This window comes from Stegodyphus dumicola, chromosome 10 (assembly GCF_044657685.1).
Source record: "Stegodyphus dumicola isolate Sdum_Otavi_A_Nest chromosome 10, ASM4465768v1".
In the NCBI taxonomy this organism is placed as follows: Eukaryota; Metazoa; Arthropoda; class Arachnida; order Araneae; family Eresidae; genus Stegodyphus; species Stegodyphus dumicola.
The window spans coordinates 115,382,061-115,408,329 of record NC_140777.1 but is presented as its reverse complement, the minus strand read 5'-3'; the positions used below and the strand labels follow the sequence as shown (position 1 = coordinate 115,408,329).

Below are 26,269 nucleotides of genomic sequence, written 5' to 3'. Positions count from 1 at the left end.
TTTACTGTTTTCACTTAAACAATTTTTAAAAGAATAATGATGACCTTAGAACTAATGTATAATTCGGTATTTCGATGCATTAATAAAATATAAATCTAATAAAATTTTGGACTGTTTTGGTGATTTCGGGATATATTATTTATTCATCTTTCCATTTTGATTTGCTTTTCTTACCCTACACAAGATAAAAACAAGTTCTCTGATAGGAATCAAAAAGTGTTCAAGACCTTCTGGTTCGTCAGCAGATTTTGTATGGCCATAGGAGATATCGATTGATTTCAAATCTATTGATCTACAAAGGGAGAAAATGCCACTGAGAACAAATTTTGAATGTTACTCCATTTATCAACGAAGAAATGGCATTCTCATTCTAAAAATCTCATATCTTCTGTGCGAAACTACCTTTCTATAAAAAAGCAAAATAACTATAAAAAAGCAAGGGTTGTTAACGGAATTTTGCTTTTTTAAACTTTATAACATTTCATGTAATGTTATCACACTTTTTCTGAAACACTCTGTATATTGCGTACTGGATTAGAAACTGTATGTGTAGAGAAAACATTACTTTTAAACTGCATCAAAATGACAGAGATTTGGTATTCTTTAATTACATGCTTAAATTAATATGCTACTTCCCTATGACTTTTTTTCATTTATGCCTAAACAATATATCGTAACAAGGCTTTAGTTTTTCTTTTAACTTACACTGCGTTGATATAATAATCAAGAAAATTAGCTAGTGGCGGGCTGGGAGTTCGACTCGGTTTCAATCCTGGACTAACAAACAGACTGGCATGTTTAGTTTCTGTGTTTATCATCATGAGTAACGTGAATATGAGTGTTTCCTTTCCAAAGTTCTCAACGAAGTCGTCCTTTCCCTTAGGCAGATAGCCCTGGTGCGCTTTGCTGTATTCAAATAACCTTACGTAAGGAACCCGTAGTCGGCAGATCTGTGCTGGGCATGAAGTATGAAAAGTATTCCACTAAGTCTTTCTATTTCTCTTACTCAAAAAAGGAAAAAGAAAAATCTTTAAAATTTCAGATCGAAATTTTTTGTTTGGCAAAAATGATAAAAGTTGACAGTGTTAATATGTTACCTCAGCTTAATAATTTGCTCACCTCTTTCGCACCGTTTTTAGTCTTTTAAAATATTTTTGTCTTCTTCTGCTGAGAACTATAAAATAATATCGATAACGAAGGTATGACAATGGTTGTATCAAATTTAAATTTACGTCGATTAAAATCAATACAGTAAAATGGGATCATAACACTCTGAGGTGCTCTTCAAACATGCCAGTTTGGCTTGCGGAGCGTTGAACCAAAGAACTATTAAACTAAGAGTGTATTTATTGCTAATGTTTATGTATAGCGAAATGTATATAAATGTTTTGAAACAGAACAAAAGGGGTATGCTGAATAACTTAAAATCATTTCCTAAAATCAAACCAAGTACACAAAAGCGAGTTCATACATTTAATGGGTATATAACTGAATTCATTTGATTGAGCTTTAAGTTTCTTCGAAGGTAAATCAGAAAGTTCTAAGAAAACGAAACATAGCAAAGTTTGCAACGTCTCAAAAAGCATTAACCACCGCAATGAGATTTCAAAGTTAATTGGGAAATTAAAAAACCTCTACACAATTGGTTTATGAAGCCTTATTCTAATGAAAGCTGTGGAAGAAATATCAGGAAAGCAAATCAAAAAGCAAACAGAAAGAATTCATGGATCAAAACAGGTTTTTAGTATTTAACTCTTAATTAATACATCGGTTAAGTACTCATAAGGGGAAAAAAATAGGTTAAAACTATGTAGTGTTAAAAATAGAGGTTGCTTGTCTTTCAAAGATCTGTTTTTACATACCTCTCATTACTAACGTCAGACATATAGCTGTATGTTGATGACATGATTATGATGAGACTGCCAGTAAAACCAGATATAGTAGAACTTGCCAAAAACCAGTATGGTGAAGCTCTTGGAAAGTAAGTAATGACTGCTTGTAGGGAACTATCAATTACTAGTCCTGCTGTTGCCATGATGAGTGGGTACTTTCTACTATATTTGTCACTCCATGGTCCTTAAAGAATATTAGGAATACTTTAATACAAAAAAGCCATGAAACATTTTATTGTAGAGACACTATTTTAGGATATTTGATTAAAGCTAACAGAATAAGATTTTGCAATACTGTGCAATATCAACATGATCAAATAAGGAATCTTTTGTAAAAGAGTAAGTTTTTTCTTGTAGTAAGTCTTATGAACTATTCAAGAATATTTAAAACAGTAAATGTGTACCTGTTTACCTTAATGAAATTTTATGTTTTAAAATACAGGTTTTAGGTAGCCTGCCTTTGGATGGATATTATACAGAGGATACACATGCAGAAATTTCAATTTTAAAAATATAATTAGTTTAGTATTTTCTTTTAATTTCAATTTATACACGCATTGTACATGTTAATTCGAAGGGTGAACAAACAAAGGGCTATATATAAACGCCCAATAAAATACTTTATTTTTAGAAAATAGAAAGTATTTTGACGTACTTACAACAGATAAATGCTCAGAATTAAGAATGAAAAATAATGCTCTCCATATTCTTCACACTAGCACGGCGCTCTTCGATGAAATGCGTATTCACTTTTTCACATATCTGCCTGTTGAGAATGCATAAGCACACATCAAATTTTCTTTCGTTGCCAGTCTTTCTAGCATTCTACTTCGGTATTCCTTGGGACTTAACTCTCGCGTACACTGTCACGTACAGTGTCACGTACAACAGCGATACAACTATACTGTATAATAGCTATGTTTTCAACAAACCGGCTCGATCGATAGTGTAATAGTTTAATGTCTGCTGCCAAACCTGGGTCCTCAAATCTTTTTACCAATCTGAAAATGATTCTTTCATTAGGTTCACTTTCATGTTCAAAGATTGCACAAAACTTCTTAACAGTCTGTACATAACACTGTCCATTCTTATAATGAGCTTTCACAATAAAAACTCACTGTTCCTTTGCATAACGCTCCATGTCTACTAAGCTGTTACGAAGTTGCAAAATGTCTGTGATAAAATGCTGCCTATTTTATGTATGTTAAAGTATTTTCCATATTCTACAAATAAAGTATTTTAGGAGGAATTTTAAGTCTTTCGCTTTTGTCGGGATACCCCATATAATAATTGCACGAATATTATTCATGTAAAATACATTGAGCTAATCACTATACATTTAACTAATGTACATGTATAACATGTTCAATACATGTATGCTGATTTCAAATAAACATGTGGAAAACTATTAAACATGTGAAATTAATAATGTTTTAATTTTCAGTTTCACATGTTTAACAGTTTCTATCTTCTAAAAATTATATTGTTTAATACATGATGTGTCAAAGATTCAATTTCAATATCGAAGATTAGTAATTTCACTGAAATGCATCTCTTTCAGGAATTACTGATAAATAATGAAAGAAATAAGCATTGGCTAATGGAGTTCCTTTCAAGAGACATTTCTAGTGTTATTTATTATTACAATCATTCTGTATACTAAAATCAGTAATTCAAAAAGAAAAACAAATTCTTATCTTAAATGATGTTTACTAATTTCTTTATCTATCTATATATATAAAGAAGAAAGTCTGCGTGTTTGTTCGCTAATAACTCAGTCTCTACAATAGCTATCGTTACCAAACTTTCTACAATTCTTTTCTAGGTCCCGGAAAAGATCGACATCCACTTTTTTTCAAAAAAAAAAAAAAAAAAAAAAAAAAAGCTAAAATCAGAGATATTAATTAAAAACTCTTAAAACGCTCATTTTCGTTCTCCTTTTTCCGAGTATCAACAGGGCTGATATCAGCAACAAATGGCTGCGTGCTATTGTTGCTGATATAATGAGAGAGAGTTAGTTAATTTTTCTATCGAAATTTTTATGTGGTTTCCAATAGCGCTCAAATTAATGATGTATTTGTTTTTTTTTTTTTTTTGCTGACCCAAATGGCAACTCCATATGTCATATGGGTATATATACCATATGATTCTATGATTACTTAGTCAGTTGTGGTACATGTATTGAATATTACCTTGTTTCTTAGACATTTTTTATGCATTGCAATGACGTATGTAAAATAATATATTACTCTCAATCTAAATTAACTGGCATTGGGTACTTCCGCTAATATTTAAATATTTCAAACATTAAGAAAAGTAAAAATTAAATAGCGAACTTAAATGGTTATATCTCTAAAGGAACAATTTACTGCTGTAGTTGTAGACTTAACGTCCAAATGAAATGAGATTTTACAGATATTACTCAAGAAAATCGAAATTTTCCAATCAAAGATCTAGAATTCAATTTATTAAAAGACTAATTTCAACAAGCATTATAAAAGCCGTTTTGGGTTTCTCTTTGAATGAACAGAGTAATATATTGAAATAATACAACAGATGATTGTATATAACCTTTACCCAAAGAAGGAAAATAATATAAAATGCAATTCTGATATAATTGAGAAAATAAGCTGCTCTTCGGTTTACCATAACGCATCTATAATCAAAAGTTAGCATATATAAATTTTCAAGTATCAAATACATTTAGCTGCACTCCTGCTTATAATTAAGGCATTACTCTGAAATGGTCTATTGTAATGTCTTACTCAGAAGACTATACTACAATGGATTATCCTGCTCCTACGATTGTCTTGATGAAGACTATCCTTCTACTAGACATGTTGAAAACGAATCTAGTTAAATATTATGTTAAGATAATAAAAAGCATAAGTCATTCAAAAAAGTATTACACAAAAGCAAATTTTACCTAAAAATGTTGCCATCACTAAAGAAGGTAGAGTAGCTACCATAAGTAAAGCAGTATATAAATTATTGCCGTAAGACAAGGCTTCAAGTTGTTCTCGGTCGTTTTCTTCGTGTTCCAGATCATCGCATATTTCATTGGAGAAATTCAGGGATACTCTGCAAGCTCTGTCATGTAAAAGGCTCTGGAGTGTCACAAGGCGAGCATTGAAAGAGAACATTACTAAGAACATATACGGCTCTACAGTTGTTTTCTTCAAAATGTCCAGTAGTCTGGTTCCTAAACTTTTCGCAGCCACGCTCACAGAAGAACTAAGTGCTTTCATTTCTGAAAAAGAAAATGACTTAGCAGCATAAAATAATTGTTATTAAAACAACTCTAATTAAGTTTTAACATATAAAAAAATTAAAACTTTTTTAATATTCGTAAAAATACATAATCGTTGATTTAGAAATGCCAAAAGAAATTTAAGGGAAATCCTATGAGGCTCCTTCTCTCTTAGTGTATATAGAACATTATAAAAAACATTACGTTAAGTCAGAAATTATTCAAATGTCAGAATGCCCTTCAGGAGCAAACTGGTTATGTGATTATTAGATATAAATTCTGAGATAACTTTACGACAAATTAGCTACCTATTGTCCACCTATAACTATTTTAAATGTTTACTTATCATATTTATTGAGTAAGTAGTGTAATTTGTAAATGTCGGACTTCGGAGCTAAGATCTTTACCGTCTCAAATTGCTCTCGAATGCTTTCGATCGAGAGGCGGTAGACTCAAAAAAATTCAATTTAAATTTTTTTGAAAACACCAATTTCAACTAATAATTCACTTTTAGGTTGACAAGGAGAGTGCTTGGATCTTAAACGGACATGTTTACAACTTTCTAGCGCTCGTTTCTCAGAATTAAACAAGAAAAATCAAAGCTAAATATCCCATTACCATGCAAATTATGTTTCTACTTTTACCTGAATCACTGTCAGAGTTCATGTCGTCGTAAAACTGCTATCTGGACAAAATTAGGGCAAATGGAAAAAGAAAAGATGTTAATGAAGTGATGTACATGAAGGAAAGCATATTACGCATATGAAGTAAGGTTCGTTTTGCATTTATCCATGCCATAAAATTGTCCCAAACGTTTCAATGTACCCTCAAAATACACTTCAAGCTATTAACAGCCGTGATGGCAGAAATTATTATGTCAAAATTTTCTGAATATAATTTATCATATTTTCAATATGACCTTATGGCTAGACATTAACTTGGTTAGCTGGTTTAGGACCGAAATCCTAAAGCAAATATCTTTACATAAAAATAGATTCATCCGAGTAAAATATTGTTAGATGCTTACGGGTTCGTTATGAATTGAATGTACACAAAACCGATGATAGCTTGACAAAATTTATTTTCCTAAAGGAAACACTGTACAGTTCTGGAACTTTCGAAAAGAATCACTCGTACAGCTCTTTTCAGTATCACATAGCACAATCAGTAGTTAACTACAGCGCATGTACAAGACGGAGCTCTAACGGATATCTCAATACTTCGCAGTCAACTCTGAAATAAATAATCGAGGACTGATGCTTTCTTCAGTCTTAACAGTTTTCCCCTGGCCACCGAGAAATCCCCAATATCTTCCATTTCTCGAAATTACTGGAAGGCATATTTGATTAAAGTTACATATAAGAGCCGGATATGGTTTCAGTTACACATAGGGAACAATTAAATTTATTCAAAAACAGTACCAGCAGTATACGGGGCCCGGCCAAAATGTCACCGATTGGTGGCCAAGTTTAGGGACTTTTGATAATTTCTCCTCAAATTACTGAGACAGCCATTTACCTCAATGTTAATTAGACTTGCCTCCGATATCAAATTTGTCATTGTTCATCGCTTAAACTCTGTTAGAGTTTATGGAAAGAGCAGTTTGGAACTAGATCCTTTCCTTTTCGAAGGCTAGTATAAATGTTTAGGATGACAATGTTAACAAGAATATCTTATTTTTTATAAAGTTTGCTGTTATCAGTAGTTTCAAGTATCCGTAATCTTGGCTAACATCATCTACGAATACGTGGCTAATACTATATTAAAAAGACTGGTTGTACTTCCATAAATCAGTTTAATGAATTGACATTTTAAAGAATATTTGCATTCTGAATTTGTTTAAATCAATCTCTTATCTTTCAGTAGCTAATTTGATATCCCCCTTAGTTGTTCAGCTGCAGCTAGTGAAGACTATGTTCAAGTGTATTTTAAGTAAGCGAAACATTTACTTAAAATGAACATAATAGAAATACAGATCTTAACTCTATATTCAAATATACTTTAAGTAAGTGACACATTTACTTAACATAATAGAAGTACAGATCTAAATACTATATTCAAATATGTTTAAAATAAACGACCCATTTACTTAAAATGAAGAAAGTAAAAGTACAGGCTTAAGGACTATGTTCAAGTATAATTTAGGTACACGAAGCATTTACTTAAAATCGGTAGGAATACTTATATACTTATTAAGGACACATATACTTAAATGAACATAATAGAATTACAGGTCTAAAATTCACATTTAGAAAAACGAAAGCTCTAATAGCGCACCTAATTTATTTAAAATGAATAATATAAGGTGTTCTAAATTTGAAAAACACATTATAAAAAAACTCAGACCTTCTACCCCACCCTTTTGTAAGAAGGTGATAAAATTTTAATTTTTTATGTATAGACTATTTTTTTCGTGTAATACAGTATGGCTTGGTCTGCAGTTTCCAGTCTGCAGAAGTTTGATCATTTCCAGAATGGTGTAGCGAGGATTTTAAAACTGCCAGAAGTTTTAACACTTTTAAACTTAAACTTACTGTACTTAAAAAGGATTTTCAAGAAGATAAGAGATTTTTTTAATAAACCCTAAGAACTAGGCGAAATTATAATACTGTTGTTATCGCTTAATTAATTTTAGCTAAGTAAGCGAGGATAATCTGCCTAAGGGAAATATGTCTTTGAAATCTCTCTAAAGGAAACTGACTCCTAGCAGTTAACCTCTTTGTTGGCAACATAATCTGGACCAAACTACGAGCGTTAATGATCTTATCCACTCAGCCAACGTTAGACCACTTTTAAATACTATGATTATTGCTTTTAAAAAAGTAAATTTTGTACGTACAAGTTTGAAATGTGATATGGTTAGCACTTTTCAAGTATATCAAGAACTTAAGGTTAGTAATGAAAGTATTCCATCTAGACAAATGAAAAATATTATCTTACAATATTCTACCTAAAATAGAGTTCCTTGTAAGCTAGAATACTGAAGAACTATGTAGCAACCATTCACTGAGTTCTTGATACGTAAGTAACAAGTCCAAAGAAGGGAAAATTGCCCTTTATTCCAATTCAAAATAAATTAACAGATGACCTCTATCGGGCATACAAGAAGCCCTCAATTCGGCTTCAACTCAGAATAGAAAATATAGAACTAACTAATGCTAAATGAAATTAATCAGGCGAAGCTGCGCAGAATCAGCTCGCGTAATTGGCCCTTTTATAAAGACCACCGGCGTATTCTACCACACACAAAGCAGAATACGGCCGTAGAATAGCAAGCTTAATAGCAATAACGTGGGAGGAACCTTCAACTTAAATACTAGTTTATATTTTATTTGCATAAATAGTAATCCTGAAAACTCATTCTGGCAGGGAAACGTAGGTGGGAAATTGTTATGTATAGTAAAGGCTTGCTCCAAAATAAAAATTACTATTAGGAAAATAGAGTAAAGCCCTACAATTGAATAAAATGTTCAATTAAAAAAATATGTTAAGTAAACAAGTTTTAGAAGCTTAAAAAAGAAACTTTGCTTTAGTAGAATCGAATTTTAACATTTTTTAAATAATTCGTTCAAGAATTTCATTTACTTTTACCAAACTTTCCGTAAATTTTATGTTGGGAAGATTTCATTTTATTTTATTTTTCATCAGGATCTCACCCCCCTTTAATGCTTTTTTTTCCTATTATTTCCTTATCAGTCAGTTTGTAAATGCTTATCTTTGAGATAGTCACAAGTTATAATTTCAGTGAAACCAAAGAACCTACATATTTATAAATATGAATTACGTTTATCTCTTTTTATAGAGAAATTTCGCGAGAACTACAGATAAAAAAAACAATTACTGTCTTCGCCAAAAACAACTGTGAGATCCGGCTCAATTATCTTGATTAATGGCTGAGACCAATTTGGGTAGCTTCCCGACCAATTCGAGTATACAGAGTAGTACTAATCTGAGATTTTACATTGGAAGCAATTTAAAGTATGAGCACTACTAGTTATATATGTGATATATTAAACTGGTAGTACACATATAATAGTGTTATTATGTGAACACTACCAGTTACCTTTATCATCAAATCTACTACGGAAACTCCATCGTAAATTAGGTGACAAGAGTTGATAAATGAAGTTCCCAGTCTCACAGAGAGCCAATGGGATTGACCGTTGAGTTTGGAAGCTATTAAATATGGACAAGAGGGCAAGGGAGATATGATTCCATTCAGCAAGAAATTCATTAGGATCTGATAAGTTCTAATAAAGTTAAAGTAAGAGCATAAAATATGAAACATAGAAAATTAAAGATTACATACTTACTTTGTTTTTCCAAGATTGACAGAACCTTTAGATAAAGAGAAGAGGGCTAACACATAATGGAATCTTTGTTCAACTTCGTTCAACTTGTTCTCAAAAGTAAATTAAAATCCACTTGAAAGGATTTACAGCAATTCTTAAAGCTTATAGCATGCAATTATTTTCTGAAAAATAAGCAGATTAAAACGGAATCGAAACTTGAAGAAATAATCTTGCAGCTGCTCATAGATCATTAATTCCAAGTCATGAATTTTTACTCTCTTGATATAGAATTAAAATGATTATGTATTTCCAATTTTTAATATGAAAATTTTCGTGGGTATAATTTGAAAATTATTATCATAATGATAAATTAAAATTTCTGACAATTAAATTAAAATTTTTACAAAAAATTTCTGTTTCAACTTCCAGAAAAGGTATTCACTTAGTATTGTCAGAGAATGAAAACAGTCATTTGCTTATTCCCAGAAATGTTTTGGATTCCTTAAATTTTAAGATGCAGATGTTAAAGAATGATGCGATTAAACTAAGTCCTATAATCAATGTTTGACATGTAACACGATATTGTTCAATAACTTCATACAATATGATACTGTTGTATGAAGTAATTGAGAGAAAATATATAACAGATAAGCAAGGTTAATTCCTTTGCAATTAATTTTTATCTTGAGTTTTAATTTATACATATCAGGAGCAATTATTTCTGTTCAAATAAGTAGTAAGAAAATCGTTTACAGAAAGACAGATTCGATGCAAATATGTATGAAGCACATATGAAAAGAAAATTTAGGCCATCTAATAATATTTACTTTGTCATATATATGCATAAGCACGTAAAAACCCCTACACATGTGGACACCTATCAGAATAATATAATATGAACATTTAAATATAAATTAAATTAATTTGCACGAATACATTTGTTAGATGTATGATATTCTTGATTTGTATGGGAAAAAGATTGTTGCAAAGTGTACTTTCGATTATTTGGGTACGGATTATCTAGTTTAAGGATTGCTACAAGATTAAGAATATGAATAAAAGTATTCAAAATGATTTATTAGATTTATGTTTAACTGTATTTTTATAATTATTTTTTAAAATTTTACAAACATAAATAAGCTTTAAGAAACAAAATCACAGACTCCCATTTTATTAATATTTTTTGCAACCAATGGGATCTTAAGTACATCAATCAATTGTCCATGCATGCTCAGCTGTCGAACCCTTGATCCCCATTGACCCCCTTCAAAATTCCATCTACCTCCAGGAAGTCAGTATTGAACCCGTTGAGAGCTCATGTTGTAAACAGTGAATGTAATCAAGAATGAAATCTGCTTACTCAAATTCTACTTTAAAACTGAGTTATTAATTGGAGAATTATTCATGTTGAAACATAATGATCAAGTTACTATGCTACAGATATTTTGAAATAAGTCTAGTGAGGAAAAAAATTGAAAGGATTTATTACACTCCCTCACATGCATTCTAGTATAGTAAGTTGTTACTGTATCCATTCGTCCATTTTGCAGTCGATGGTTCGAATCCCAGCAAAAGCATGTTTGATTTTTCATGTTTTTCGGCTAATATATATATATGAAAATCATAATAATCTTAGCAATGACTCGAGTTTGAATCCAGAGCCCACAGAATTCAAGCACATCAACAACTGTATACTCTGGATTACCTAGGTTAGTGTCGAGAAAGCACGTCACGGATAATTGAAAAACACGGATAATCGAAATATCGGTTTTCGCGCATATTGTATGCGTTTATTTCTCAAAAAAAATCAGCAATTTTATTTTGTTTTTAAGAACTTTTATATATTTGTTGCATTTGAAGGCTTTTTTTCGAAGTGCTATTTTATCATTGTATTCGATTCCCTTTTGAGGAGCGAAGTCCAACAAAGTTTCAATAGAAATCATTGCTGTCTCGGGATTAATGTAATTGCCAGTATTTCCTTCAGTTGTATTTTAGTATCACTCAGTACCTCCTTTGTTCTTGTGATATTTAAAACAATATCCATATCACTCAAGTACTGGAAGACAAGTTGCCGTCGAACCATTTCTCGGTGTTTTCCCGATCAACATTTCCAAAGAACTTTATGTTTTAAATTTTGTGGAATACAACTTCCGTTATTAATTCGATTTCTTTACAATTAGATAAGCCTCGGAATTCGATATTAGAAGAATCTTCCTGCATGACCGAACTAGTGTTATTGAAACCAGGAACAGCGTTATTGGTTTTACTTTCCACCAAGCTTTTGCTACTCCATCATATACCATCCAATACAGTCAACGTCTCATCATCATTGTGAAAACATGACACTCTGTCAACGTAATCCAGATCACTGTTCAATTTTCAGAAGTGAACTGATAGCAATCAATTTAGGACTGTAGGCTATAATAACGGAGAAGAATTTTGAAGATCTTGTCTGATAGCCGAAGCTCATTCCAGCACCTTAGTATTTGGATTTACGTGGGCGACAAGACTAGTATACTCTATCCTACAAAAACTACACCTAATTTCTCAGCTATCATGATTTATTTCCAGTAGATCAAATCTCATGTGGATCTTTATGGCAAAGGAATAGCGGACAAACTAGCAAAGAAGAGCTATGACCTTTTAACTTCTCCTTTTCTACCCTTACCTATCTGGAATTATATTCTTGGAAAACATCACAAATCATAGTGGAGTGGTTGATGCCCCCACCCATCTCTGGTACCTGGGTAGCAAGCCTGGTTGGTCTCTAACCTTTGAGTTAGACAGGATCTCCCGAACTGGTGTCCGCCGATAACATCGCGGCAAAAACATCGCAGACGAAAACGTCGCGGAGAAAACAACGCAAGGAGAAAACGTCGTGCTACAAAACATCGTGGGAGAAAACATCGCAGTTCTAAAACATCGTGCTACAAAACATCGTGGGAGAAAATACCGCAAAGAGAAAACATCGCAGTTCTAAAACATCGTGGTACAAAACATCGTCGTCGAAAATAAAGCGGTTCAAAAACTTCGCAGTTTAAAAACGTCGTCGTCGAAAATATCGTGGTAAAAAATGAAGTATCTACAAATCATCGCATGACGATAACATCGCAGACATTTTTTTTCAGGTTTTAATAATTGGAAATGGATATTCCCATAATGATTTGTGAGCGCAAGATGTAAAGAAGGATAATTTTTACTTTCACAATTTTTTAAATAACTAATAAATTTTTGCTGAAAAAGTAAGAAGGAAACTTAAGCATAGATAATTAAATGCAACTTATAGCTTATACTTTTCATGAAAAATTACCAGTAAAAGCATTACAAAAATTATTTATTAATGGCCTTTGTTAGTTAACTATGTCGGTTTAAAATTCCATTAAGTGCTATAAGTTGCATTAATTTTCTATGCTTAAGTTTCCTTCTTATTTTCTCAGCAAAAATTTATTAGTTAATAAAAAATATGCACAAGATGGAAAGAAGTAAAAATTATCCTTCTTTCCATCTTGTGCTCACAAACAGTATGGGAATATAAATTTACAGTTATTAAAAAATGTCTGCGAAAAGCATGTCTGAAAAAAGCATATCTGCGATGTTATCGTCATGCGACGATTTGTAGATACTTTATTTTTTACCACGACATTTTCGACGACGATGTTTTTAAACTGCGAAGTTTTTGAACCGCTTTATTTTCGACGACGATGTTTTGTACCACGATGTTTTAGGACTGCGATGTTTTCTCTTTGCGATGTTTTCTCTCACGATGTTTTATAGCACGACGTTTTTGCCTTGCGTTGTTTTCTCCGCGACGTTTTCGTTGTTTTTGCCGCGATGTTTTCGGCTGTAACCTCCCGAACTACGCTCTCACATATTGCCAGAGGTCATATTATGAGCCTCTCTTTCAAAGAGGGCATGAAAATCTTTGCAACATGCTCCAAATGCCCAGAAGAACAGGCGTCTGCCGAGCACATATTAAGCTGCTTGAGCGTCTCTAAGGGAGGATATTTACTCAAATCCCCTCCTTGTGCTCTACTTTCTTAGAGTCAAAGATCTTCTGGATCTTGTCTGACGTCGCTAGAAACCGGAGGGAAAGCAACAACAACAACTATGATCAACGTTTTCCAGAGCTTCATTAAATCTTCATTTTCCTCAGTAAGAATTACGAGCGGGCCAGAAAGGAAAACTCGTTTCATTGACGATATTACATTTTTGTCCATCGGCTTGCTGAACTGGTAACATTTAAACCTGGTAGTATATCTGGCGGTAAAATTTTAACCATCACTAACTCGTCTATTGTTTTTTTAGGTTCTCTTGTGCTTCGCGTTGTATGTGCGAGTGTTGGTAGGACCACGCACAGTTATTCTCACCCGGATAATCGAGAGAGCACTGTGGATTCTTTCTCCTTGACTCTTTTTCTTTTCAAATTATCCTATTCTCCCTTAATTCAGCAACTTATCTTCATTCCACGTTTTCTGCAAGATGTTACTATATCAACAGTAACGTCATTCGGTATATTTTATTAGTATTATATTAAGATTATTTATGGTAAATGGTATTAAAACTTTGAATACGTTTATTTATAATATTCAGATACCATTTCCTTAAAATTAAACAATGTTTTTCGAATACTAAAATATTTAGCGTTCTGCTTTTTACTTTTAAGTAAGACATGCGTTCTTTTAGCCGATAGTTTTACGTAATACTCTGAAGTAAAACCAGCCTTGCAGAAATGCAATCTTCACTCGAAAAGCAAAATGTATCAGGCCTCTGTAATAAAATTATCTGTGATTCCATAAAATCCTTCTTTTCCTAATAATACGCAAATTATACAATGCGATCTAAATCCAAAAAATTTTATCAATTATTCAATCAACAGTTTCTAACATTATATTGCAGAGTAAACGAGCAATAAAAAGACAAAGAGAAATAATGCGTGTGGGCGTGGATGCGCTTCAGAATCACAATACCCTAACGTCGGAGGTAAATAAAATTAGCCTGATTTCTCCTTTTATCGCCTTTCCATTGTCTTTCAATTCAAAATGCACTATTCTGAAATTACGCCCAGTAAAACTGAAATTGTTTTCGGTTAAAAATTGGAAACCCTTTCCCTGTTGAACACCCTTTTTTCCCAGAACGGTCTCCAAATTAGAATACGAGGAGCAAATATTGGAATACGCGGAATAATCTTAGTTTATAGCTCAAGTTTCAGTAGGAGATTGATTTAATTCCAAAAAAAATTGTGAAACACAAAATAATTTTTTATAAATTTTAATAAAGATTTTATCAAATTTTTTTTAAGTTGTTAATGAGATCGATAACTTACACAGTATATCATTGTATCTATTGAATTTTGTAAAGTTTAATTTTGAATATGGGCTAAAATTAATATAATTTCATTTTTATATTAAATTAATGTTAGTTTAATTCTGCCGCCCAGACGGAAAAGTGGTTAGTGACTCTGACGGCAGTATCGAAGACCCGGGGTCAAATCCCGGAGAAGACATGGATGTAAATTGTCTGTTCCGTCATAGGAAGCAATGGTGGCCTCTCCTGTTTCAGTGCCTCCTTAATAAAGTGACCACTGCTACCGGCCTTAGTAGTGGCCAACGCCCATAACGTTTCGTACCCGCCATAGGAAATAAAAAAAAGATAATTTAATTCATAGAGCTTATTAAATTTAATAAAAATAGCATTTATTAAGGATAATGTATTGAAATTTTTTATTTAGCTTCATGACTTAAGTTATTTTGTTAACTTTAAAGCACATTGTTGCGCAACGTTTAAACTATGTTAGGTTGTTTAAAATTACAAAATAAGGGATCCGCTTTCTTTTAATCTTTATTTAACATTATTTATCTATTATTTAATACCGTCTAATCTTGTCGCAAAGTCTTTAAACACAGTTTTAACGATGGATTGATTTTGTTAATTCTTCCATTCTCATTCCCAGGTAGCTCATAACTTAGCGCGAGTTAACACGCGTTCCTTTATTCTGTTTCTTAGAGAATCAGGTGCTTACCAGTATTTATTTTATAAAAGCAGTTTTGGGAAGCACTAAAACACGATTTTATACTTTTCGTAATAAGCCTACTACTTTTTCGATAATGCTCTTATTTGTAACGATTTAACAAAGCTACAGAATAATTTTCGCTCCAAGACTCTTTTTACGAAGTTGAATCAAGAGTTTCTGTAGCTAAGTAACTAAGCAGACAACTATGGTAGATTGATGTGCGACAAGATTATCCAGTTTTGACACGTAATTGATTACCTAGCATTAGGTAAGAGCACAAATATACCATGATTCGTGATCTAAATGCTTAATATTCGAGCAACAAAGTTTAGATAGATTTCATGTGCCGAAGCTCCTCTGAAATTTCATTATAAAATATTTCTTCAATATAACGAGGGCAAGTTTGTATGGCTGAGAATTAAACAAAAGGCAGACTTGATGACACTGTTGTGCTTATTAAGTGAGATTGTAGGGTTCTTCTGTATCCATAAGCTTGTGTTAACGTCCTTCAGACAAACTAGAATGAAGCGAACTGTAACTTTGTCTTCTTCAAGTCCTAAGAAGGTTAAAATAACCTTTTTCTTTATAATTTAACTTTATAAGGTTATTTTTATTTTGCATAACTATTTATTCCATCATTTAGATATTTACTGTCGCTTCTCTTTTCCGTTTCCTCACCAGAATGCAAACTAAATTGAGTATTTAAGCCGAAGTTGCTAGATTGTGAGACAGAGTGTGTTCCTGCCAGTGTGTGTGCACCTTACATTTCTCCCAGCTCTGATAGCCTAAATTACTCAGCTTTGCGCTATTTCCTGACGAATATTTGAATACTTAAGCAGTTAGATTTGTGATCCAGATTCAAAATTGAGTTTGTAGTCCTTGACTTATTTTATTGACAAGGTTTAAAATTTAACTATTATCTTAATTAAATTTTAAACTGAATGTTACTTTAAATTATCTCACCACAAGTGTTGGCAAAATGCTGCCAAGAACGAGATTTACTCTTCTGCTAAAATTATCATTTCAATAAAAAGTTTGTTAAAACCTTTTCAAGTGTTGATTTTTCCGATAATAATCCTATGTGCTATATCTGATTTCGAATCTAAAATTTTCTGAAGAACACAAAAACCTTGTCTAAAACTTAAAGGTTTATTTAACTGGAACTTCAACACTGATGAAAACTTAACATCATAAACGAAAACTTAACATCTTGGGCGGAAAAACTTAAAAGTGCTTTAAAGTAACAGCTATGCCGGCACTGTGAAGAACACTTTCCTTTAAAAGACAGAATCCATCTAGCCCTTTCGGCGTATATCTCCATTCGCTGAATTCAGACATCCGCTCCTACGTGTTTTGGACTTAAACGGCCAGGCTGGAACTGGAATAGGACTGGATCAGGACCGGAACAAGACTGGAACAAGACGGGAACCGGAACAGGACTGGATCCGCAACAAGACGGGAACAGGGCGGGAACCGGAATCTCTCATCCCCTGGCTTCTCCCCGGGCAGGTCTATTCTGACTCGAACTAAAAGGAACTGCGGTGCCACTAAGGAAAGCACCTCCTTTTATTGCCGGCGGTTGCCGTTACTACAGGCGACTATGCAAATATTTAACATCCTTCCACCTAAGGAAAAAAAAGTGAACTTTCACATCAAAGTAAAACAATGCCAAAGAGCCTTAATATACCAGTCTGTCCGGCGGAGTTACAGTTCTACCAAATCGTGTTACAGGCCTGACAGATTTATCATCTATGTTGAGTTTAAGTTCAGACAACGAATCTTGTTTTTCATTCTGCAGCTTCACGGGTACATCATTTTGCGCTACCTCTAAAGGATACAGAGTTCGAACTGCTCTAAGCAAAATTCCATTTCGGGTCTTTACTCTTGCAAGCCGATTTATTTAATCAGGTCCTGGAAGTAGTTCTATGATACGACCAAGTTGCCAAAATGTCTTTTGTCTCTACTACCGATCAAAACAATATCATCTAATTTAATAGTAACTTTCCTTTCAGCTCTTTTATGCGAAACCTTGAAAATTCCCAAATATTCTTTACGAAATCTATTTTTAAATGCTTCTCGTACAGTTTGAATATACTGAAATCTTTTTTGTAAATTACTTGATTTAATACCGTATTTTATATCCCGCAAACTACTAGTTCTAATTTCTTTTAAAAAGTCGGCAGGAGTTAAAGCTTTAAATTCAGGATCGGAAGGAATTACTGCCAACGGTCGGTCATTAAGAATCGCTTCACAGTCACACAGTATCGTGTACATTTCTTCATAATTTAAACAAGCATGTTTAAGAACATTTTAAGGACTTGCTTCATCATTCCGATCAGACGTTCCCACCAACCACCCCACCATGGAGCACCAGGGGGAATAAATTTCCATGTTATCCGCTCATTGGCTGCCTGCCGATTAATTTGTTCAAAATCTATTAATTTGAATGCATTTGAAGCTCCTACAAAATTAGTTCCATTATCACTGTACACAGTTGTGGGTTTACCTCTTCGTGACACGAACCGATGAAAAGCCTGAAGAAACACTTCTGTAGATAGAGAAGTCAGCAACTCCAAATGGACCGCTCTATAAACGGCGCATGTAAAAACACAAATCCATGCCTTTTCTTTGTTTCTCAACAATAAAGGACCACAAAGGTCTATACCCGTTACTTGAAATACTGCTGAATCATTTACTCGCTCTATTGGCGGTGGGGCTGATATGTGGTCAACAGGTGCAGCAGAATATCTCTTGCAAGTAATGCATTTACTCAAAACAGAACGCACCATTCTTCTGCCAGATAACAACCAAAACCTTTCCCTTAAGGTATTCAGTATATATTGTACACCTGCATGTCCTTTCTTTTTATGTTCTTCCATAATTAAATTCCTAACTAATGGATGTTCTCCTGGTAATATTATAGGTGTTCTAAACTCTAACGTGTCATCTCTTCGAAACGCACCAGTTTTAATTCTTACAATTCCCGCATCATAAAATGGACTAAGAGTTTGTAAGCGTGCGTCTTCTATATCCTGAAACGATTCCGATTGAATCAAGCGAATAATAACCTTTTCTGCAAAATCAATTTCATCAACAGTGAGTTCACCTTTCCTTTTTTTCTTATTTCTGCAATTAAAGAAAAATCGTTGAATCCAACCAACAACTCTAACTGTTTTTCGATAGCTAGAAAATCGCTCACTCAAACTAAACCTTTCAGTAGACACTAGAGATGAAACCACTGCCTTTTTTTTCTCGCTGTCTGTTTCCGCTTCATCAGTTATAAATTCGGCACTCGGCTAATTTTCTTGGGATTTTAAAAGCCAGCTCGGACCCTCCCACCATTTTGACCGGGAGAGTTGGCGAACTGAACACCCTCTACTTGGATGATCTGCAGGGTTAAGGTGACCAGGTATATGCCTCCAATCCTCCACACGTGTCAAAAGCTTTATTTCCTGTACTCTATTTCCTACAAATGTCCCCCATTGTTCTTCCCTTTTTATCCATGCAAGGACAGTAGTTGAATCTGTCCAGAAAAATATACTTCTGGCCTCAAAGTCTTTTAGAACGTCTGCAGCAAGTCGAGATGCAATAGTTGCTGCTAACAATTCTAATCTTACAATAGTAGTTTCCTTTTTACCACAAGGGCAAACTCTAGACCTAGCCTGAAGCAACTGGACTTTAACTGATTCAGGTTCTTCTACACGAATAAAAACTACTGCCGCATACGCTGCTTGACTGGCGTCACAAAAAACATGGATTGAACACTGTTTTGGCTGATATCGCATCCACCTTGGAATTTTAATGTTTTTCAAAAGAAAAATGTCTTTTACCCATTTCAAAAATTTACTTTTAATTTCAGTGTTAACTTCTTCGTCCCATTTTACTTTTGTTTCCCATGTACGCTGTAATAACATCTTAGGTAATATAAGGACTGGACATGTTATACCGATGGGATCAAATACTTTATGGGCTATTGCCAAAATACTTCTTTTCGTAACTTTCTCGAAACAAAGATTTTGTAAATTAGCAACATTTATTTGAAGAGTATCGCCTTGTCTTTCTCATAACAAACCTAATACATTCGCAATAGTTTCTGTTTCTAAACTACAGTCGGTATATTCCCAACCCCGTAATTCAAATTTTCGTTCTGCCATAACATCTGAAGATACTTTCATGAAGCGTTGTAATTCATCTTCACTTCCGACACTTGTTACACAGTTATCAGAAACTATTCATTAATTTAACAATAATGTTGGAAGGATATTTTACATCTGCATCATTTTTCTCCAAAATTGAATTTAAGTGACATTGAATAACAGCTCCAAGTAAAAATGGACTACTAGTTACACCAAATACGACTCGACAATGACGAAAATGCTTCAAGCCATATTCACCCTTTATCCAAAGAAATCGGAGGAAGTTTCTGTCACTAAAATTCAGGCCAATTTGTAGAAAGGCCTTACGAATATCAGAAATCACCCCTATTTTTTCTTGGCGAAATCTATTTAAGATTGTAGGAATAAATGAAATAAGGTTTAATCCCTTTTCAAGACAATCGTTGAGACTCGGAGAACCCTTTGCTTTAGACGAAGCGTCAAATACTGGCCGTAACTTCGTAGTACTATGTTCCTTAACAACATGTCTATGTGGCAAATAATGATGGGGTAAATCTAATTCATTTACGGGTACTTCCTCTATTATGCCCTCTTTGAGCCATTCTTGGAATATATTTTCATACTCTTGGCGAAGATTATCCACTTCAAGTTGCTTAACCGTACTGTGCAACCTTTTAAGCGATAACTCAAGATTATCCGACAGGGGAGGGTGCCCTTCCAACCAAGGCAAAGACACTACAAAGCGGTTATCATCTATTTTTACAGTATCAAGAAAATGTTGCCTGGTAGCCTCATACAATTCCAATTTAGTCTTTTGTTCGGATGGGTCCGTAATACCAAGCAAGTCGATGTCCCATAAATCAGAAATACAAGCCTCTTTATTCAACATTGAAGTAATTAAGAATGTTGAACCTTCACTATTCAACTCCCCGGTTTTTCCCATAACCGTCCATCCTAACTTTGTTTCAATAGCTACAAAACCGTTTGAAATTTGTTTACGATTCCCCGTTAATAATCGTCCTGCAACATCGGCTCCTATTAAAATTTCTATGGGTCCTTCTAAACGATCTGTTAAACTTATTCCACAGTCAGAAAGCTCTTTAAGCCATATTCCTTGTCCAATAGAAGGTATACTATTACAAATAACAGGCTGACTTAACGCATCAAAATTACAACTGTAAGAGCCAGACATATTAGATAAATGAATTTTGTAAACTTTATGTTCACACAAACTGGTCGTCGTACCGCCAAATAATGCGTGGCTAAGGTATTCCTTTACCGTATACCTGTAACCCATATCTTGAGCTGCGCTTTGCAGAATATATGACCTTTGAGAACCAGTATCAATTATAGCTCGAGCCGAACGAGATTTTTTATCTCCTTTAATTATTACTCTTATTGTTTGCAGCAAAACTTTAGGAGACCTTGAAGAAATGTTGGCGAGTGTTTCAGCCTGATTTGGAGGCTGTTCCGTTGCCCTTGTCTCACTCATTTGTGAATGGCCCTTACATAGAAAAATATGATGCCTTTTGCCGCATGTAAAACAAACTGATTTTAATCTACATCTCTTGACAGAATGTCCAGATTTCAGACACAGATAACAAGAGCGTGTCCTTTGCACCAAAACTTCTCTTTCTGACAACGATAAGTTACGCGCCTGAAAACATTCCGCAGAACCATGATTTATACTGGAACAAAATATGCAGCCTTTTCTAGCTTCATTAGAAGAAGTAAACAGTTCAGCTGCCGTAGGTTTTAAGTGAGGTTCTCTTATCTTTAAACCCGAATTCCCTTTCTTATTACCGTGAGCCAATCGATCGAAAACATTGAAAGATTTAGCTGCTAAAGAAATTCTTTCCTCACTTTCAACTTCACCGCGCAAGAAGCATAAAAGGTGTTATGTAGAGAAATTACCTGTAAGCGTTATAAAAATTAGGTGAATGATTTTATGATTTATGGAAATCTTAATTTTTATTTGATTATGAATTATTTATTTTAAGGCTTTAATTTTGGGGAAAAACAGATGCTTCTGGAAATATTATTTAGTTTAAATGAATATTATTTATTTTCTTTTATTTGCAAATCTTGTACAAACTTTTATTCATTGTGAAAGAAGCAGGGAAAGGGAGGCAATTTTTGCCAAGTCATGATTTCGCGCGCCTTGTCCTTTAGAATGTTCGAGAAAGAATTTTCATTGTTAGTTGACCTTAAGAGAGGAAAGTACGTGACAGAAAGGTCAAAGGTTGCTACTTGTCTTTCAATGGAAGTCATTCAGGTTTTGGCGATTGAGGGTCCGGTTGTTGGCTAAGTGAAGAAAGGCGCGCATGCGCGATCACCCTTATTTCCGCATTCAGGGGTTGAAAACGAAGATTTTGCCATAATTAAGGGGGCGATAAGTGAAGCCATAGTGGGAGCCCGTTTTGTGAAGGAGACGAAGGAAATTCGAGTTGGATTCACGCTTTGACACACTTACTCTCGGACTGACTCGCTGATTTTCGGACTTGCTGGACTTACGGGCTTGCTGGACAAAATGTAATTACGAAGAGAGATGTTTTCCGGCGGGGAGCGGCAAATATGCTCCCCGGCCGCGTTTGGTTAAGAGGCGAGACTCACTTACTCTTGGACTCGCTGACTTTCGGGCTTGCTGGACGTGTGGACGTTGCTCTTGAAAACTGGCTTGAAGGAGATAAATGTAATTGACTACGAGAGATGTTATACTCCCGGCCGCGTTTTGGGTTAAGAGGCGACTCTCTCTTGCTGACTGGCGGGTGGAACTTACTTGGGACGTTACTCGTGAAGCTTGCTCTTGGGATGAGTAAGAACAGGCGGCCGTAATTGCCTAGAAAAAAAAACGTTTCTGGCCTGAAGCTGAAAACCCTCTTCCTTGCGGCGTGCTGGTAAAGAGGCGAAATTTGAACGAGTTACCTGCGTGTTGACATAGGACTTTCAGGACCAAGCGGATAGCCGTCCTGGGCAGCAGAGCTCCTGTTTCTGTTCTACAGTGGTAAAATAACGTACCAGTGTCAAGATGAGCCCGGCCGACATCAACGCTTGATAAGATACGAGTCCTCCACTTCAAGATGTCCCCTCAAGATAAGTTTTATTTTTTTGGTGTGTTTGAACTTTAGGCAAGTTTTTCAAAAATGTCCTTAGCAGTAAAAACAACGTCGAATCTAAAATTTAACTCTCAGGCTTAAATTGTTTCCCTTTCCTTTTTTTTTAAATTACCAGACAAACCTCAAGTTTTTTTATGAATGTAAATGAAAAGACTCTCAGATGAGGTTAAGATTTTTCTTATTGTGATGTAATTGAATAAACTGATATTTAATCTGGAACCTCTTACAGTATGTTTTCTTTATATATTTAATATGAACTTTTCCTTTATATCTTGTATATGTTTTATGTTTTCGATCCTCTCACGGTGCGGTCCCGGGATGTATTTTTTTCACAACGCAAAAATGCTGTACACGTTTCACTATACGATCACTACCTTTCACGGCAAGTAGTTTCATATTTAACATAATATGAATTTCAGATATAACATTAGATGTCTTAACAGATAAGTTATTTTATTTTTTTTTTTTTTTTGTGTTTATTCGATCCTCTCACGTGAAGTAAATTTAACATTGGTGCCGTGACCTCTGCTTAGTGAAGGATCGAATCAGTAACTTATTTTTTGAATTTATTTATTTCGTATAACTTACTGTTTTAAGAAGGTGTTAAATTTTATGTGCTAGGATTAATTAGAGTTTTAATTTGTGTTTGCTTATTTGTTAATACGAGAGTGATAAATTTTGAGAATTTGTGTGAATTTCAGGAATTTTGGACTTTAACGTTAGGCAAACAGAATTGAACTTTAAAATTAGAAAAAAAATATCTTTTTAATGTAGCAGAATAGGTACTGTACATTTTTACTGATGAAAATCCTTGAGTGTTTTCTGGATGTATATTTTTGATTTTCGACGTACTGATTTATGATACAAGATGGAAAATGAATTATTTCACGATAATCCTATGCTATTTGTATATCCTTGTAACAAGTTTCGAGTGCTTGTCTTTAAAAACTGGACTCATTTTTTGAGCACTTCTAAGAGAAAGAGATTAAAGACTCTAATTATTTTACTGAATGAGACAAGCCATAGCTATGCGTAGCTAGAAATTTTTTTGGAGTGTTTTTGCTAATTATTTAACTTAGAATCTTGTGAAATGTGTAATTGTGAGGGGTAACGTTAGAGAAATTTTGATTTTTTTTGAATTAATTGAATAATATTTTGTGAAATGTATGTAATGTTTTCATGATTCTCTAGCGTAGTATATTATTGCTTTTTGATTTACAATGTTTTGTTATGATTCCAGTATATTGTGTAATGTGTTAGTAATTTAATTTAGTATTGAGCAATGAATTTTGTAAGTTCTGAAGGCATAATGATACAAATGAATGAGTTAAAAAAAATTGAAGATTGTTTTTCAATTGCAAAATTCTGTTTTAAAGTGAACATGGGTTAGATTTGAATTTTTGCCTGAGATCAGCAATAGTGATGTTTGCATATTTAATTTGTTTGGATTGAATTCATCAGCTTGAGTGAAGTTCTAATTAGTTTAATGAGTCAGAGTAATTGGGATTAGTTATCTTCTGAGTTTTAAGTTTGTGAAGAGTTGTCATGTGAGAATTGTTTAAACAGTAGAAATTGAGTTAGTCTTGTGAATTGTAGAAAGTGAATTTTGGTGACAACGGAAATTGGTTTTATGAAATTTTTGAAATAAGTTTGAGAAGATTAGTTACTTTTGCTCTGTACTCATGTGCGGGAATTTTCTGTTGATTACAAGTAGTTTGTCTTGAATTTGCTAGTGAATCGTAATAGATTTGATCTGAGTTATTGAATTTTCTTTCGTGGTTGGACTTGTTGCAAAATTTGGGGTTAATTCTTGTTTTGGCTTAAGTTTTGTATTTGACTTGTTAGTATCAAGATAGTTGTATCAGGTTTTTGTTTTGTTTTGGTGGTTTCTGCCAAGGTCCGTAAAATGTAAGTTCTCTGATGTTTGGTTTCTGTGGAAGAATTGAGATTTCTGTGGTCATAGGAAAATAGTAGAATTTGAGTTATGGATTTCATTTCTGTGATTTTTAGGGGATTTTTGAGTTTGAGTTATGAGTAAGTACTTTTTTTTTTAGTTTAGCATTTTTGAGAACTTTGCATTTGTTGCTTGCAGTTAGGTTTTGCGTGAAGTTGTAATGTCCTGAAAGCTCGTTTTCTTGTAATACTTTTACTTCATGGTGGCACTTGACCTCTTACACCGGGGCAAACAGGAACTTGTTATCTGAGAAATCTATTGTTGTATCTTTTTCATTGTGTTGGTTCAGGATTGTAACGTTTCAGTCAGCGCACTTTTCTTTCCGAGATAAGAGATCTTATGTTCTCTTTCAACGTGTCTGGAGGTTTGCTTGATACGTAAAGTTTGAGTCTGTCATTTATAATACAGCGCTTTTCTCAGCTTACATGGACGCGGTAAATAGTTACTTTGTTTCTTTTGTTTGGGTGGAGGTGTTGCTGAAGGCTGCTACTTAGGTTACTATACAACGTTTTGGAAGAGTCTGATGCAGGATAGATCTCAGTCTTTGCCTAAAATTGGGGGGTTTGTTTTGAACACTTTTTTTGATTTGTGATATTTTATTTAGTGTTCTAGTAACGTGCTTCAGTCCAGCTTTGATTGATTTCTTTGACTAGTTGAAATTTTTTTTTTTTTGTGGACCTAATGGATTTTTAGAATTACTGAATTTTTTTTTTTTTTTTGTTGTTGTTGTCTAACTCAGGGGACTTAAATATGGTGTGGTTACTCACTAGTGTTTACCGTGAGGTTTGAAATTTTTGGCGACACTTCACTCTTGCTGGATGATTTTTTTTTTGGCTTGATTTGAATTACAGTGAAATATTTTTTTTTTTTGGCTTGATATGGTTTAACGTAATGATTATGTGTGTATTTGTTTAGGTATTGCAGTTTAAAAATATTTTTTAAGTATCACTGATTTCATTGCTCATTTGAATTATGTACGAAATGTTTACAGTTTAATTGTATTTTCATTTTATGTCTATATGTGTATCTTGGTAGTGTTTGTAAATTTTGGCCAAACGTTATTTTGTACATGCATTAGGTTGTATTATTATTATTATTTTTGTGTGTATTGGATAAAATTCTAATTGGTATTTGTACAGCGTATTCGTTATGCTATTTTCGGAATTGATTTTGGTTGAATTGAATTTTTGGACAATCACGTCTTCTTTCTTTCTGATTTTTTTGTGTGGGGTATTTTCGGCTGGTTCCGAGGTTCCTTGTGTTGTAACGTTCTTTTCTTTTCTAATGCTTGGCCCTGATCAGGCCGCTTCTGTTCTAAGACGTGATTGTTTGGGATTCATTTCTGGAAGTTATTCAATTTCGTAGTACTTAGGGGGGTCTTTACTCTTTGTTTGAATACGTTCATGTGACTTATTTTAATTGGAATTGTTTGAATTATTAGTGTGTTCTTTTCTCAGGAATGTATTTTATGTATCTGCGGCGCGTTGATTATCTTTTTTTTTTTTTTTTTTTTTTTTTTTTTTGTTGTTGTTGTTGTTGTGAGCAATTGGATTAGATTATTTCTTTCTTCGGGTGTGTGTATCCGAACACATTCAGTAGCTTATCTATCGTAAGGGAAAAATTGAAAGATAAAGTCTTCA

General features: G+C 33.7%; 1 protein-coding gene across 1 annotated transcript in view; it reads right to left on the bottom strand.

The window, feature by feature from the left end:
* The window catches only part of LOC118180012 (putative peptidoglycan muropeptide transporter SLC46), a 72,415-nt gene that overhangs the window by 40,094 nt on the left and 6,052 nt on the right, over positions 1-26,269 (bottom strand). Inside the window, exons 2-4 of the mRNA XM_085825405.1 lie at positions 9,456-9,616; positions 4,819-5,142; positions 1,863-2,076 (exon numbers count right to left, since the gene is read on the bottom strand). Coding sequence (XP_085681531.1) covers positions 1,863-2,076; positions 4,819-5,140 — 536 coding nt within the window. The 5' untranslated portion in view covers positions 5,141-5,142; positions 9,456-9,616. The remainder of the gene's footprint in view (positions 1-1,862; positions 2,077-4,818; positions 5,143-9,455; positions 9,617-26,269) is intronic.